This window comes from Dicentrarchus labrax, unplaced genomic scaffold (assembly GCF_905237075.1).
Source record: "Dicentrarchus labrax unplaced genomic scaffold, dlabrax2021, whole genome shotgun sequence".
In the NCBI taxonomy this organism is placed as follows: Eukaryota; Metazoa; Chordata; class Actinopteri; family Moronidae; genus Dicentrarchus; species Dicentrarchus labrax.
Window position 1 is genome coordinate 29,678,864 of NW_026136704.1, and position 16,692 is coordinate 29,695,555.

General features: G+C 41.7%; 2 protein-coding genes and 1 non-coding gene across 3 annotated transcripts in view; 1 reads left to right on the forward strand and 2 right to left on the reverse strand.

Annotated features, from left to right (window-relative positions):
- Positions 1-16,692, reverse strand: part of LOC127362650 (rhomboid-related protein 4) — a 424,067-nt gene that overhangs the window by 386,259 nt on the left and 21,116 nt on the right. The window lies entirely within an intron of this gene.
- Positions 388-459, reverse strand: trnag-ccc (transfer RNA glycine (anticodon CCC)). Its single transcript has one exon. It is a non-coding gene; the product is annotated as a tRNA-Gly (tRNA).
- On the forward strand, positions 1,565-16,124 carry kcnk6 (potassium channel, subfamily K, member 6). The gene is made up of 3 exons (XM_051398652.1): positions 1,565-1,967; positions 8,307-8,699; positions 14,472-16,124. The coding sequence occupies exons 1-3, from the start codon at positions 1,652-1,654 to the stop codon at positions 14,705-14,707; spliced, it is 945 nt and encodes a 314-aa protein (XP_051254612.1). The 5' UTR covers positions 1,565-1,651; the 3' UTR covers positions 14,708-16,124.

Genomic DNA, 16,692 nt, shown 5'->3' on the forward strand with positions numbered 1-16,692 from the left:
AATAAGAATATTACAAAATATAATCATATATAAAACATATAATATATAAAACTATAAAGGAAAAATATATATACTATATGAATGTGGAAGTACAATGATGTGCAATTTAAAAATATTTTAGGCAGCGTGACTAAAAACAATATTATTATTTACATATGTGCAATTTAAGATAAATAATATAAGTTTGGGAATTAACCCAGCTGGGGGGGGGGGGAGGTAGCGTACTGGGTGCTGTGGCATTGTGGAGTCTGATGTTACAAACGATTCAGTCTGTGGATGAAGGTATAGTGCAGAGAGGATAACACAGCTCCCAGCCTTCACACTGTCCAGCTCCATCCACACCACCGAGCTAGCCTTCCACACCAGTTTGCTCATGATTAAAGATAATGCATTGGCCGGGAATCGAACCCGGGTCAACTGCTTGGGAAGCAGCTATGCTCACCACTATACCACCAATGCCTTGAAAAGAAGCTCATTCAACAAGAAAATGAAGTCACTGCTCCCAGCCAAGAAACTGTGTTTAAACTGTATTCTTGTCAGTGGCATAAAAGGCAGTGGAAAAGCATTTAGGCCATCATGGACATCATGGGATCTCTACACAGACCCGGACCACGGTTTGTCAAGTTCAGATCTTCTTGCCGATGACTCAGCCTGAGAGAGGGCACATGAGAACATCACCCTATGGGGGACAATTAAAGTAACCTTGAACTTTGAAAGGCAGTGAGCCACATCTGGATCTGAAGACATGTGGGAGTAAAACGGCTAAAAGCAGCAATCGAGACGCAGTCTATCATTAAAACCCACACACACATGAACTGACTCTTCCCACACACACTACCAATCTGCAGCTCTATTAGGCCGACCCAAACAAAGATGACAGCCAGAAGTGGTTCTCCTTCTCCTTCCTTTGTTAGGGTTAGAACACATGTTGTGCTTATTGTATATATTGTAATACCCACCTGCCCCTGGTACATAGAAATACACTGCACATAAATATTAATTCTATTGTATATATATTCTTTATCTATAAATGTTTTTGTTGTTGTTTATGTTCTGTGTTTGTACATTGAGAGCAATTCCATATATGTGAACACATACCTGGCCAAATGGTTTATTTGTAACATAAAATAATGGGAAAAGAGAAGTTAACCAGACATTTCATTTTGTCAATGGTTCTGGGAGAAAGGTTATATCTCTCTTCCTGGTTATCTTTGGGACAAACAAAAAAACAAGAATCTTTTTTACTGAGATTATTTTTCATTCCAGGAGACTCGAAAAGTCTCACAAATCTGATGTGAGTGAATCATGAAAATGTCTTTAAAACAGTGGTACACTTTATCATACAGCTTTATAAAAGTTCTACTTGGATTTAGAACTGAGAAAAAGGCAGACACAATAACTAATAGATTTGTTTGTAAGTATGAAGGCGCTTTTCCAGGATCCAGGATGCACCTCCAGGACTCTGAGCTGAACACACCCTCCTCCTGTTTCCACTGTGGGAGGAGGAGGAGGAGGAGGAGGAGGAGGATGCGTTGACGAGTTCAATTAGGACAGCCCCCTAAAAAAGTTCCCACACAGAGGAGAAGAAAAGAAAGCAGCCCGGCTCCGGATCAGCAGCTCCACTGATGATCACCAGGGAGTAAACGCAGACATGCATTCTGTAGGCAGGTCGTGGCTGCTGCTTACAGGCTTCATCCTCTTTTATATCATCTACCTGCTGTTCGGAGCCCTGGTTTTCTCCAGCATCGAGCGGCCGGTGGAGGACAAGCTGCGAGAGGACATGATAGTCCTGAAGCAGGAGTTCCTGAACCTGAGCTGCGTCAACGCCGCGTCCCTCGAACTCTTTCTGGTCAAAGTGCTGAAGGCCAACAAGTACGGCGTCTCCGTCCTCAGAAACTCCTCCGTCCCTTCAAACTGGGACCTGGCATCCTCCATGTTCTTCGCCAACACTCTGGTCACCACAGTCGGTGAGTTCAAGCCGAACTACAAAAGAAGTTTTTAGCCAGAAAAGTCACCTGGTGGCGTCTTTGCGCAGGACGCAAAACTCCACCGGCGTCAACTGAGCTCCTGAGAAAGAACTCCTGCAGATGTCACAGTGCAAAGTCAACAATATTACACAGTATATATAACGCTGTGAACTGTGGTAGAAACAGAAACACCGTTCCAGTATAAGGGCTTTATTTCTGACTTTAAATTGGAGATAAAACACCACAGAAGTCAAATTCTGGTCCTCATTTTATGGCGTTACTTTCTGCCACGTGTCATGGATGTTTCAGAGAGATTGCAGCTGGGTGACTTTCACTTAAAGCAGCTAAAGATCAAAACAAACAGAAACCCCCAGCTGCAGGGGACATTTTCTCAAATGCCAGTTAGCTGAAAAATCCCCTCATCATCCCTGCAGTCAAATATGGAAGAGGAGTTCAGAGTGAGTTTCTGTTGACCAGAGGGGCTCATGGGGCTTTTATTGTGGAATTATGAGTCATTGTTAATGAGGGAAGAGAAAGTTTCACTGACAGCTATCGGTGTAATGCACTGATGGTCTGATAAAGTTATCTTGTCTGTGGTTTGCTCTGAACACCGACTGTACAACATGTCAGACAGCCCGACCTGGGTGTTACAGGAAGTGGAGGGTGCAGCTGGGTTGTCATACATAACAGAGGTTTTCTGGGGCCAAACACAGCAGCGGTTCTCAACCTTTACCTGCACATGCACACACTTCATGTGCATGCTTCACCCACATCCTCGCTGCTGGTTGTTCCTCATTCAGTTTGTTAATTGACCTTAAAAAAAAATATGACATTCTGTACAAGCAGCAGTGGGTTTAATCAGGTACGGTATTCAAGTGTGGTACGCTTACCTGCCAGTGCAGTTTAAGTTAATTCGTCTTGAAAAGAACACCATTCTCTTCAGTGTATTAATAATAAGTCTGTGCTTAGAGAGGAACTGAGAGTAGCGAAGGATCGGCCTCACGTCCTTCACTCTCAATATGAGCACTTACCTGCTGGCCGACAGTTTACTGCTCCAAACTGAAGACTGAGCCATCATTTTAAAACCTACTTGTTCCATTAAGATTTTAAGCAGCAGCAGTTAAACGCTGTGCTGGTGGAAACTTTACACGGTGACGGAGAACTTTATTGTGGGGTTGCTTTTACTGTTGAACGTGCAATGTTCTGTTCCAGTGTAATACTTTCATGCATCACTGTTTTACTGGAGATTAATGTTCTGTAATGTGTTGATGCTGAGCCCAAGAAAAGTTTCCCCCAGGGGATAATAAAGGACATCTCATCTTATCTCATATTAGCTTATCTTAAAGCATGTCAAACCACAGAGCAGTGGGCGCCTCTGACTCCAAATGGGCATATAAATGGCCCATTTTGCCCATGAAGTTCATTTTACTCGTTATCAGCTGTAAAATGTCTTCCGTCGCTCTGGCGGGAGCTTCCTAAACTCTGAGTCACACCGGGGTTATTTTGGGTTTGGAGAGAATTTCTAACAGAACGCCTGCAGTGCAATCAAGGCAGCGGAGTTTGAAAGATGTGGTTGTTTATCAGGCAGGGAGAGCGTAATGAGAGACACTGTCAGGTTGCAGCATGGGAAATGTAGACTCCAGCGTTGATCCATATTGGAGACCAAAAGTCATTTTGCAATGTAGATAGGTTGATGAGTTCAACGCGTAGGACCACAGGCCAGCGTTCGATATCTTAACAACATGGATAACTAAGACTTGCACATGTTTATCACGTTGACCTGAGGCCCTCGCTGTGTCTGCAGTCGGTGGACTAAAGGCCCGAGGGTCGGTGGCGTGGTCATAAGATGAAAAGTTTGTTTTTCTTTTGCTAGACGAATCTGCTGAGCTCCTGATGTTTCATTTGCTCTGGCAGTCATGTCTGGACACAATTTCCAATCCAATTTCAATCACAGCTGTTTAGTTAACATGGGGTTTTATACAATAACAGAGGAGTGCCACCGGTCCAGATTTGAAAAGTCACAAGTACGTCTGTCCTGTCAAACGAGGCAGTGCTGATCCAATATGAATCATTACTACATTTTCTTACCATGTTTTCATAAACACATTTTAGTGTAGTGTTTTACAGTAATGATGCTCTGATTGGTTGTTTGTCTATCTAATTATGTCCAGAGGCATTTTGGTCTGCGCCTGTTGAAAAATCAAAAATTAACTTGAGAGGTTCCAGATTAATTAGTGTTTCTATATAGACATGTATTTATTGAGCTTTGGTTTTAACAATTCCCAATGATATATATATTTTAACAAAACATGAGACAGTCACACTAATATAAGAATTGTGTGTTTCTCTGTCTTCTTTCTTCTTCTCTCACGTAATTGTGCACATTTATGTTTCCAGATATTATTCATACCTAATTGGCATCGTAACCCCTCATATTTTCTAATCCTGAGAACACGTACATAAAACAACTCCCTGCTTAATATTTAATCACACACAGTAATACAGCCACAGAGACTGGTACTAATTCAAATTTAGAATTTACCATCTTAAAAGTCACGCTGAATTTCCTGTTGAAACAGGATGTTGAAGACAAATATAGAGTCAGAAGAAACAAAGCTACACAAACTCACTAGATTCAAGTTTTATGTTTTAGTGCAAACTGTATATATATTATTTAAGATTATAGATAGAACACATTACATGGCGTAATACATGGCCAGGGCACCAACAGGTGGCAATAATGTTAGCCTTGTTTGAGTTGCTGGCCTCACAGATCGCACAGTCTGTGTGAGTTCGAGGTGGGGTCAGTCGTTCAGGAGAAAGAAAGTCGATTGTTGAGTCTCACTCCCAGGCTGTTCTCTGGAAATGTGGGACTTGACTTGGACTGTCGGCGGGCACTGCCGCTGTCAAAGTGACCAGGACTCTGTACCAAAATACTGCAGCATCATCGTAGTAACATCACACAGAGAAGGTCCTGAAGGCGTTTGTACTATTGAAGAAAACTACTATGAAAACACAGTGAGATTCACAGGGAGGCTGCTGCAGACACTCACATGGCCACTGAGGAAATGCAGATTCAGGCATGAAGCAGAACAGAAGTGACCCTTGTGTTCAGGAGAAGTTTGTTTGCTCTGTGTGACGCATGAATTTCCTTCACAATACTGCATGTGTTTCCTTACGTGACACTTCCTAAAGGCTTTAATATGGTTGACAGTCGTGTGTTTTTAACTTGAAGGTTCTCAGTCCAGAGAGCACAAACTTTCAGATGATGACTCAGGTTGTAAACAAACTACCAGTTTCTCATCTAAACACACACAAAATGTCAGTTAAATGTTGTGTTATAGTCCCTCATTGCATATAATTACTGTGTGTGTACAGTAGGTACGTTAACGTGGAACCATCCAGTTCTGCAAAACCAGATTGTGGAAGTACACAGTGGACAGATTGGGAAGTCATTTTAATATTTTATTGATACCAGTACCACGGTGGATTCTGCTTATCGGCCCCATTCTTTGTTGATTCCCTCACTGATTCCTAAACAATTTTCTGTGTGGAATAAAGTAGGCCCACACAGGTTTTCAGTTGTATTATCTCTGAGTCTGAACAAAGAGTAGAGTTATAGTAGTTTGAGTTCCTTTGTGAAATGAAGCCGCGCTTTGGACCATTTCTTCCTCGCCGCCACGACTCCTTCTTTTTCCAGCAGCGTAGACACAAGTTTGACATCATTGTTTTGCGATGCTCAACTGTCAGAAAAACATGCTGCCATTTCTAAAAGGAATTGATAAGCTCCATGGCAAATGATTCCAATGGATTGGACAAAACTGGACCCGGTTCTCAACTGGAACCGGTTCTCGATTCCCATCCCTGCTGACGCCACAGCTATGCTTGATGTTCTCTGAGTTGGTCCCAGTAATTTCTAACTTGAAACACAATGGCTGCTGAGTTACAATAACTTGTGATTGATGACAGTGGCTGGCTTTTTCATAACATCAGCAGAATATCTTATAACTACGCCTTGTCCAACTTCTGAACACAGTAAAAACCATAAACGCTGTGTGTCTAATCTGTATCTAAACAGATTGCATTTGTCTAAATTAGCCTCCATCTAAACCTTTAATTCAACTGATGTCTCATTGCAGCTCTTAGTGGCGTTTAATTACTATAGAGTTGCAATGCAGTGGACAAAATTGCAAAAGTTAAGTTGTATATAAGCAATTAACTATTGAGAATTAAAAGTAAAAGTAGCATGAAACAGACTTTCCTTGGAAATTAGTGAAATAATAATAAACTGGAAAATCTATTCAAAACCAAAACTGAACTTACAGCACAAAGCATCATTATGTGGTGTTTCCCTAAATTTACTGTAACTTCATTGTACCTGCAGTTTAGCTGTCAGGTTCACGCCACTGATAGCAGTTCACCCACTTTAAACATGTGATTTCCATCCGGCTAACCGTGTTTGTGTTTGAGTCTCTGCTCCTGAACGTTGATGATGGATAACAACCTGTTGGCTGACTCTGACAAAGGAAGCTTTGTGCTGATCGCATGAAGTGCTTCTCTTCTTCTCGAATGACCGCCAGGCAGCACCGTTTATAACCCATCATCCCAATCTGTCTATTAGCAGAGCTTCATCACGTTGAGGATGTAATTATGTTTTAAAGCTCTTAATCAGTTTTCCAGTTAGAGTGAAGTTATTTATCTTGTTATATAATGTGTCCAGGGTAGCTACATAGAGATCCAGTATCTTTATAATCCTGTTAAACAATTCTAAAAACAAATTGTACATGTTTACAATAAGCGTTATATTAGCACTGGGCATAATTGGTGAACTGTAACTTCATGCTACTGATACTCATAGAAACTATGGTGCGTATGTGTAGGTCTTCTATTGTGTTCAGTAAAATTATGCATTTTGTGCAACTGAAGCTGTTTTCATGGTTTGTGTAGTAGCCTGTTTATGCAGTAACAGATTGGGTGAAAGCTGCCTGTTCAAAGCAGCCATTTCAGTTTCAAATAAAGAGGAACTTCTTTAATCCCACTGCAATTACATTGTTTGCACATGACATGATGTATGATCTTGTACAGACACTTCTTTTGCTCACACGCAGGGTGTTTTTTAAGTGCACTGTGGAGCCATAACTCCCTGTCGGACTCTGGTCAGTACTATGGAAAGATGTGTCAGTTTAATGTGTCTGAGTTGATTGTGCGTTTTTCTTTACTGCGCCTGTATTGTTTTCATTATATTTTTATAGTGTGTTGTTACCGTCAATCACCTTTCCTTTATGTGACAGAGGAGATGGAGTTCAGTCAGAGCCGGCTCATTTCGGTTACAGCAGTTACAGCGCTGCCTGGTGCAGAGTGTGTCCCTGTTGGCAGATATTCAGTGAGTAGTTTGTGCTGTGAGCCCGGGTGTATTTTCTTCCTCCCTGCCTTAGTTTCCTGATACTGACCACTGCTGCTGTCTGGCTGCAACCCAATTTTAAGAGCCAATCATGTGCTACTGTTACCACTTGTCTTACAGTAGCTTTACCTAGGACACCACAACCACTGAGTCTGTGGCAGTCTGTGCTTATGATTGAGTGATTTCTATGATTAAACTATAAACTGTGTAAACCTTTTGAGGAAATGTTACACCTGAAGTCTGTGCAGTCATCATGATTCAGATGAGAGAACCCCCCCTAACTTGTCTGTGACTGTCATTGTGTGCACACAGTATCAAGTTTAAATGACAAAAACATTCATATCCTCACTTACCTCCAGTGGAATGGATCACTTTTTACACCCTGAGTTTTGCCTCTCAGATAGGATCAGGCTATCCAGATCCTGATTGATGGAGCTTATTAAAGTCATTTCACTATTGCTATGTAGATATAAAGTTAAATAGAATACAACCTTAGTGTAAATCTGTATTTATCTTAACAAAACATAACCACATGAAGGCAAAACATGTAGAAAACGTGGTAAAAAAGTCACAGACGAATAGAAGAATACAAATAAAAAACAACACATTAAAACATCATGTACAATATTGTTTAGCAGGAGTTGAGTTTTTGAGTTTAAATGTTGGTTGCACTTGAAATAAATGACTTCCTAAAAATATTTTCTGTTACCAAAGCCGCCACCTTATAGCATGTCCCAGATTCCAGAGACTCAAACTGAGGAAATAAAGTATTCAGAGTTATAGTTGTTATTATAAATGTATAAAGAAATGCAGGAAACAGCTGTCACACCGTCTCCTGCCTGCTGCCGTTACCATTTTAACGGTCCTCATCATTGTGTTTCCTGTTGTTCCCCCCTCTTCCTCCACTGTCAATCTCTGTCCCCTTCCTTAATCTCCAGGTTATGGTCACACCACTCCTCTGTCGGACACTGGAAAAGCCTTCTCCATCATCTATGCCCTGATAGGAGTCCCCTTCACCATGCTGGTGCTCACCGCCTGCGTCCAGAGGCTCATGTACCCCCTGGTCCTCGCTCCGGTCGGCCTCCTGCAGCGCTCAGGCATTGAGCCGCGGCCGGCCACCGTCGTCCACTTCGTGTTGCTGCTGGTTCTGGTGGTGTTGTGCTTCTTCGTGGCGCCGGCAGCCGTGTTCAGCACCGTAGAGGTGTCCTGGTCGTTCCTGGATGGGATCTACTTCTGTTTCATCTCGCTGTGCACCATCGGACTGGGGGATTTTGTTCCGGGGACACATCCTGGGCAGAAGTACAGGCCGCTGTACCAGGTCACTGTCATGGGTGAGTGCAGTTGTTATTACATCCCTCGTAGGTCAGAAAAGTGCAGCCAAACTATACCGATTATGGCAAAGTACAGTCAGACTACAGCCCAAACATCCACATTGTTTAAGTCATATTTAGCCTTTTTAATTTTAGTAACTCTTTCACACTGATCTCCACTGAAACTGGAAGAGTAAGAGATGAAACGGTTAATATCAGTGTGTCCGTATCCTCACAGCTACTGAATCTATTTACTTGTGTCTTTTTATGTCGTCATTATTGCAGCCAGTTGATGTCTGAACATTTGTACGGTCCCACAGTGACAGTGTCAGGCTCAAACACTTCCTCCTTTGTATAATGCCTGGTCATCTGCAGTAAATGTTTGGTAAGAAGCTGTTGTCTGATTACGGTCCAGGATACAATGAGATTCACGACAGCGCCTGTTTACTGAACCTGGGTCTAACTAATTAGTTTTAAATGCTTACCTACACTAGACAGCTTCTCCCATCTCTCAGCACTCCTTAATGTAAAATACTGTCTTTATGACTTATTAATCAGTTCTACTGTATATCATTCTCTTTATATATAGTTTTAGTTTTTTATAAGTAGCATAATGACCTGAATTTCATTACACAACCCTGCGTTGTTAAAGAACGTTTTATCTTTGTATGTTTTTAGTTAATGCAAATTAATTTGAGTGACTCTCACTCACACATGAAATTTACCACAGACGTGTTGAAAAATGCTGTGGCTTAAAATGACTCCCTTTCACTACCTTCCCAGTTATGATCCAGTACACACACACACACACACACACACACACACACACACACACACCCCCCCCCCTGTTTGAGTCTGATCTTATGTATTATGTAACATCCAGATAACTGTGTATAAGTGTTCAGTCAGTAAAGTGTACTGCCAGTCCTGTCCAGTTGGTTTTTAAAGCAGATATATTCTGGTGGCTCCTGATGACTGTGCCGTCAGTGTGTATGAATGTGACAAGTCCTTATATACCGCTTTTGGTCACCCCTCAAAATTTTAAAAGTCAATTTCCCGCCATCCACAACAAGGCGTTAAGGAGAAGGGAAAACCCAAACAAACGATTTAAATCTTGCAAATGTTTTATGAGGAAGGAAAAGCATTCAACACGTTTGTTAGACCTCAAGGATGCAAACAATGCATTCTGGTGAGTAAAAATGAATGTAAACATAACTTTTGTTTGTTTAAAAGAAAACCCCACAGGGCCCCTTTAAGTAGGGTAGTTTAAATCTTAACAGCTGAGCAAAGACTCAGGAGCTCACCTGATTTTAACTAGACCAAACCTGGTTTAAAAGAACATGCAGATAAGCCATAAGGAACAATCTTTTGCCTCATCTGGTAGGAATCATTATTTATTCAGATCCTTTATCAATACGGCATCTTATATGAACACCCAAAAATAATTAGCATCATTTAAAAGCCAAAGTCTGCAAAGTCCTACCCTTATTGGTATTTCACTACAGTGATGACTAAGACTTTAACTACAAACCCCACTGCACTTGTGGGTATGTTAAAATGAAAGCTCACGAGTCACATGACACACACGAGTCTGGTGTGGTTTTGTCCTGTGAGGGTCACACACAGCTGCTACATGCTTGCGGAGCTGAAGATGAGAGTCCGACCCGACAGGGTGGCGCCCCGCAGAACCAGAGAACACAGCCGGTCACACCAATCTCACCGGTCCTCTCTCTGCTGTAGAAACCTTTCCACCCCTCCTTCTTCCAAGAGAGAAGACGACGAGGCACTTTTTGTTGTTACGCAAAGGAAAGAGAATGCAATGTCATGAAAAAATGGCTTTTAAAACAGACTTATTGTGACAGGAAAGACATTGGAGGACTTATGATGGTCAGTGCACATTGTATTGTGCTGATGTATAAACAGTTTTTCATGAAGGCAGACGCCAGAGGAAGAGCTGTAGTTGTTTTAAGAGTCTTTCTTGAGAATATAACAAACGCTAGTATTTCCAGGATGATTTCTCTTCCTGCTCTGAGGGGAGACTCTCGCCTCTGCAGCCTTCATTCTCACCTCTGATGTGAGAAGTAGCACCTCTCCCTGCTTCTGTTCTCAGTAGCAAGTCGTGGTTGACAGGTCAGTTCCTCATAAATGAAAACTGCTCCCTGAATGTGTCTGTTAGCTGTCCGGATATTGAAGTTCACTCTCCTGTGTCGCTCATTTTAAATTAATCCAGCTTTCAGAGAAAATTCATGAAACAGAAGTGAAATGATCTTCAAAGCGTCAGTGGCTTTTTGTAGCTTGTTGTATAAAACCTGGAGAGGGTCAGTGCAACAGCACCCTGTGAGATGCAATGGCGTAGATAAGAGAGCATCTTTCACGCCTTTTGGTTTATTTGGTTTTAGCCCTGCTAGCACTATGGCTCTATGGATCTGTTAGTCGGTCAGTCCAAACTATCTGGAATCAACTGCATTATCATTCAGTTAATCTGTGGATTGTTTTTTTTCTAATTGTTTGGCCCAAACAATTTTGAAAAATAGTGTAAAAATAACCAAAGTGACCAAGATGAAAGTCCAACACCCAAACATATACAGGTTAGAATTAAATCTGACAAAGAAAAGCAGCACTACTTTGGCTCAATAGTCGCCTGTGCTGTTTCTTTATAGTATATTTCCCATAATAGTAGCTGATTTTGTCATAATTCATCTTGTGAGTCACCTTTCATCCCTTTCACCCAGTTATTCATGATGCTAAGCTGCTAAGCTACATCTATAAATGCAAAGTCTGCGTGCTATTGGAAAGCTAATGGTTGCCACTGTCGGCTATAAAATGTTTAAAATGCAGCGTTAAAATGATCTCTGTTAGCAGCGGGTCATTGCTAAACCTGTGAAATAAGCATCATAATAAATGTGTTGTGGTGTTAGTTAAAGGAACATTGCTCATGCAGTTGAACTAAGACTATCAGGAGTGTGTCGGCTTGACGGGAGGGGGGCAAGAAAATATAATTTCATAGTGTATAGACCATTTGGGTTCATTCCCAGTGATGTGATTCAGACATTTATTGTGAATGTGCTTCTTCATAAAACCTCATACTGGATCCCAGTGGTTGTTTTGTTGGTGATTGAGGCATCACGGTCACATGACGGAGGTTATTTTCATAGTTGTGCTGTTGTTTTTCAGCCTCTGTGCGGGTGTTTCCTCTGTAATTGAATCGGGGTTGGAATGACCTTTTTGTCTAAAAGTAGCCGTGCTGTTGTTTTGTTCCTCTGTGCTCTCAGTCAGAGAGCTCTACAGTGAATATCTGACAGCATTTATTGAGATGAATGTGGTCTGCTGTATTCAGGACTGAAAAATAAGTGAAATTCCCCCTGCAACAATTAGTCTAACAAACAAGAAAAATCCACTGTCTGTGATTGACCTTGAGTTTCTTTGGCCATTTTTTAAAGAAACTTTGTGCTGCTATACACTTGCTTTCCCGTATTGTCTGAAATCGGGAGGATTTCATGTTGGCTTTTCTGGTCAGAGGGACCCAGGTGGACACGCTGGAAGCTGCTGTGTTCTCCTCTGTGTGCTAATCCCCTGACTTCAGTTTGGAAGGAGGCCCAGCAGTTCACACAGAGCGGCCGTGTTGTTTCTTCGTCCCACAGGTCGTATTATATAATGATGATGTAGGTCGAGTCAGATTAACCCAAACAGTCCCTGCAGGTTCTGAGGAGGATTAGTGACCGACTGCATGATGTGGCCTGTTGTTCTCACAGCCCGATGATGTGACGTCTCCTGAAACCGGTGTTGTGAACACAGCTGAAGTACTGTGTGCTAAAACTGATCATACGGAAATACACACTGTCTGCTGTAGAGGTAAATGAAAGCATCACAATCAGCAGTGGGAACAAGAGTCCGTTGTATTCTCAGCAAGAAATACAATTTTTGGTCTGAGATTAACGAATTTACCAGCCTGAAATGATCGATGAATACATATTCTAGAAATGACATTTTCACACATTATAAATCACTTATCACCGGCCACCGGTTTGTCAGTGGATACAGTGGATTCATTCTGCAATGAAGCTCTTATTTCTTATTATTGTCCACCAATAATCCATACATTATCATCATATACTGTGAATTCTGAAGTTGTGCAATGCCAAAGACCCAAACATGTTGAAACTCCCCTGACATACTGTTGACTGTGCAAAGTTTAAAACTGCTGTTTTGTGACAGCACAGCATTTCTAGTGTTGCTGAAGAGAAAATATTTTGGGACAGTAGTTCGGAGTTTGGACAGAGTCAAAGTCCTTTTAACTCATCAGGTTCTGTTTCTCACCACAGTGAGTGTTTCAGTACTACAGTGTTTCATTTAAAGGTGATGTAAGTGTTCTTTTTGCCTGTTGTTCTTTCAATAGTCTTAATTTGTCCTCTAAACCTGTAGACTGAAAACATTTCAGACCAAAGTTGATCATATACAACCAGCAGGTGCTGAGCTGTGCATGTCCCACAGTGAGTGTGATGTACTGAGCTCAGGCCTCAGTAATCCTGCACTGTTTATCTTGAAGAGTTGGCCTACTTGTGTAGTGAGAGACCATTGTCCAGGACCTGAACTCTGGTGGCACTTTAGTGCATACATGTGACAGAAGAAAACCACATGTATTTTCTTTAAGGCAAACGCAAGAATCAGAGCAGAAATAACAAATGTCGAGCACATTTAGTTTTCACCTTTGCCACCAACTCGAGGGCACTTCTGTCCTCCTTTTTTGGGGAAATGGATTTACTAAAATAGTTTCCTCTGTCCAGGGTCCAGTGTGTGTCAGACTTTTTTCAGAGCTTAAGGAGTCATAAACAGAAGATTTATATCAGTTTGACCTGATAACAGCAGTTTCCTACTGGTCTGTCTTCTTCTCTGTGATCATCACAATGAAATATAAAGAATATTATTTCACATTTTTTATTTTTTTATTTCATAATTCTGTTCTAATTAAAAGTACCCAACATAAAGCTGAAAAGTATCGTTTCTCTGGACTGACCTGGTTGAAGCCTTCCCCTCACTGTGTGTGGTGTGTGGTCAGTGGGTGCTGTGTGGTTGCACACCTGGTTGGCACAGTGCAGCCAGATGTGCGTGGTTTCTTACGTTAACCCGATACCCCACAAACCAACAGCATGGTAACCCATTTAGACTAAATAGACTAAATGTATGTCATGGGTTTTGGTGGCTGAATTCAAATGGAAACGCTCTCTGCGGCTAAAAGCTGTAAAAATAAAGGTGAGAGTCGGCGTCAGACCTTCGCTACGTTTAAGCGGCTTTCCCGTCCTTGCCACTACGTAAGAGGCGGCACAACAAATGGACCGCAGTCTGTTCTACTTGCAACCCACTGACTCTCAGCTGCTGTTTATAGCCAAGCCAGCAGTTGTGTGACACTGTAATGCTCATAAGACCCCAGAAAATAAAACCTGTTGGACTGGTTAAAAAAACGGAGAGACAACTTTAATATTTGACTGTATTGTTCTCCAGAGTTACAAAAGCAATCTAAAGCATTTCCAGTTGTTAAGCATTGAAACATGAATCTTTACTAACTCTGAAAAGGGGGACAAATCACACACATCAGTGGGCATTTGATCAACACAAAAATAAAGCAGATGTTCCCAGATCTTATAAAACTCAGTGGTTGACGAGTAGTGTTGAGTTGTTAAAGTTTGAGCCACATTTCAGGCCCAGTGAAAGTCAGCTTCATGTTTTGACTTCCTTTTGTAAAAGTATATTATCACATCGTGTTGTTGACCCGTCTCTCTGCCCCTTCCTCCGCAGTCTACCTGTTCGTGGGTCTAATGATGATGTACCTCCTGCTGCGCACCTTCCACAAAATGGCCGACCTGCACGGCCTGACCACCTTCCTGCAGCTGCCGCGCTGTGAGGAGTCTGACCTGGACGAAGACAGGGAGCCCATTGTGGAGAATGAACGTCAAAGTCAGAAAGAAAAAGCTGCCAACAAACCCCTGGAGCCGGGATCTCAGCCCTCGTACAACACCATCAACAAAGGCTGAGCTGTGGGGAGGCAGAGGGAAGGAAAAGGAGCTCTACCTCTGGCGAACCCCTCGGACCAGCGATAAAACACCCCGACTGGCGGGCTGAATCTGAATTCTTGTCTTCATTTTTTTTTATTATTTCGTCTCCTCCAGTGTCCTTGTTAACAACAACCAGAGGAGCGAGCGTAATAATAATGAGGAATCAAGATGAGTTTTAAGATTCAGCCTTTGTGAGAGGGGCCGCCATGCAGTTTGAGTGGTTACTGCCACTTTCTGCACATATGAAAAGACTGTTCTAACTTGACTACAGCAAACCCGGCTGGGCTAAAAGGCACAGACGTACCTTTTCCTCCTGGACACTGGTGCAACTGTGGTGTGTTCACCGTACAGGCTCGCCTGGTGTTTTTACGGCCTCAGGATGGCACATGAAGGGCTCGGACTTGTGATGGTTGTTTTCAGATCACGTTTGTCTTTTGCATGTATTTTTGTCACGTTGCTTTTTTTTTTTCTGTGCCACAGGTTTGGGGTTGCTAAATCAGGACTAACAAATACTGTGTATAACTGTGCTGAAACTAAATCTTAGTGCAGAACACAACCTGTGGATGCACTTGCCTTTTTCAACTTCACCAAAAAATCTTTTTACACGTTTAACTGCATTTGTTTTTATTCAGGTGCATTGTTCAGCTTTATATTTCACACATGCACATCATGGCCAAAACACCTCCAGATTATTGACCAAACCAAAAGTCGTATTTACTTACGTTCACCCCACCTAAATGCATTTTTACAAGCATCAATGTTCACGAGTGCAGTCGAATCTGCTCCAACTTTTAGATCACTTCCTCAAATAAAGGTCAGATGTGGACCTGCGTGGAGCATTTAAAACACCGGGGACATGAAATGGAACCAGTTTCATATTTAATTTGATTTCCTGTGTGAGTGGTAACCTTTGTGTCTGGGTCAGCCTTGAAGAGAACAGAGGAGCGCTGTGTTTGCCTCAGGACTGTCCTCCTTTATGGTGCTTCCCCCTGGTGTCTACATGTATGTAGTGCATGTTATCACACCCCCTAGAACAGTAATGAATTAGGGTGGAAGGGTTGGAAGAGAGGGACTGAGGAAAATTACAATTACAGTAAATAAAGTGTTTCATTGTAGTGATTGAGACATGATTCATTTCAATGGAAGACCAAATGTTACTTATCAAACAACCTGTTCTGTGTGATTTGAAGTGTACTTTAATGTTTCTTTTACCACCAAAGTTGAAGTCAGGCTAATTATATCCAGATACTGTAAAATAATTTGTGTGTGTATGTTAACATATTGACATTGGATAACCATAAATTTAAAAAAAAGGTTTGCTTTGTATTATGTTTAACCGTGTCGTCCTCGTCTGAGATCTTTTGTACAATAAACTCTGATGTAAATGGAATTTGAATGAAGGTGAACGGAGGTTTTATTAAGCATTGTGAAATGTACAAGACAGAAGTAACTGTGTGACTTTTACAGACATTGAGAATTTGAAGCTGTGAGAAGGGTATGTGAGCTGAGAGCAGACTCAAACACTGGGTCTATTTCCAGTCCCCTTTAAAAAATGAAGTGTGTTATGAGGTGGATATCTACCTAACATCAAGTGTCGGAGAGCATTAAAACATGTCTTTAGGATTGATACAAAAAAGATGACTGTTTGTTTTCTTACAGTGAGAGGTGACTGAGTGAAGCTGCCTACAAGGACCCACATGTCTGTCATAAAGGTCCAGTATTTGTCTAGTCCTTCTGTATTAGGTCTTTGTTCTTTGTAGGTTTCTGAAGCTGAAGTGTGATCATAACACCGACTTTTTTAAAGTGTCTTTTACAAGGTAGCAGTTCGGCCTCGAGGTGGAGGAAGTGAAACGTCTCTGGTAAATGCTTTCACTTTCATGATTCTCTGAATACACCTTTTCTCCAGGAAATGAAAAATATACAGCATCAGAAGTTTGGAGCCACAAAAACACAGTATAAGTACA

What these genes read in the sequence shown, in the direction of transcription:
- kcnk6 (XM_051398652.1), top strand. Translation starts at nt 1,652, where the DNA reads ATGCATTCTGTAGGCAGGTCGTGGCTGCTGCTTACAGGCTTCATCCTC. An exon ending in CACTCTGGTCACCACAGTCG is followed by an intron (nt 1,968 to 8,306) that starts GTGAGTTCAAGC and finishes CTTAATCTCCAG; the next exon opens with GTTATGGTCACACCACTCCT. An exon ending in GTACCAGGTCACTGTCATGG is followed by an intron (nt 8,700 to 14,471) that starts GTGAGTGCAGTT and finishes CTTCCTCCGCAG; the next exon opens with TCTACCTGTTCGTGGGTCTA.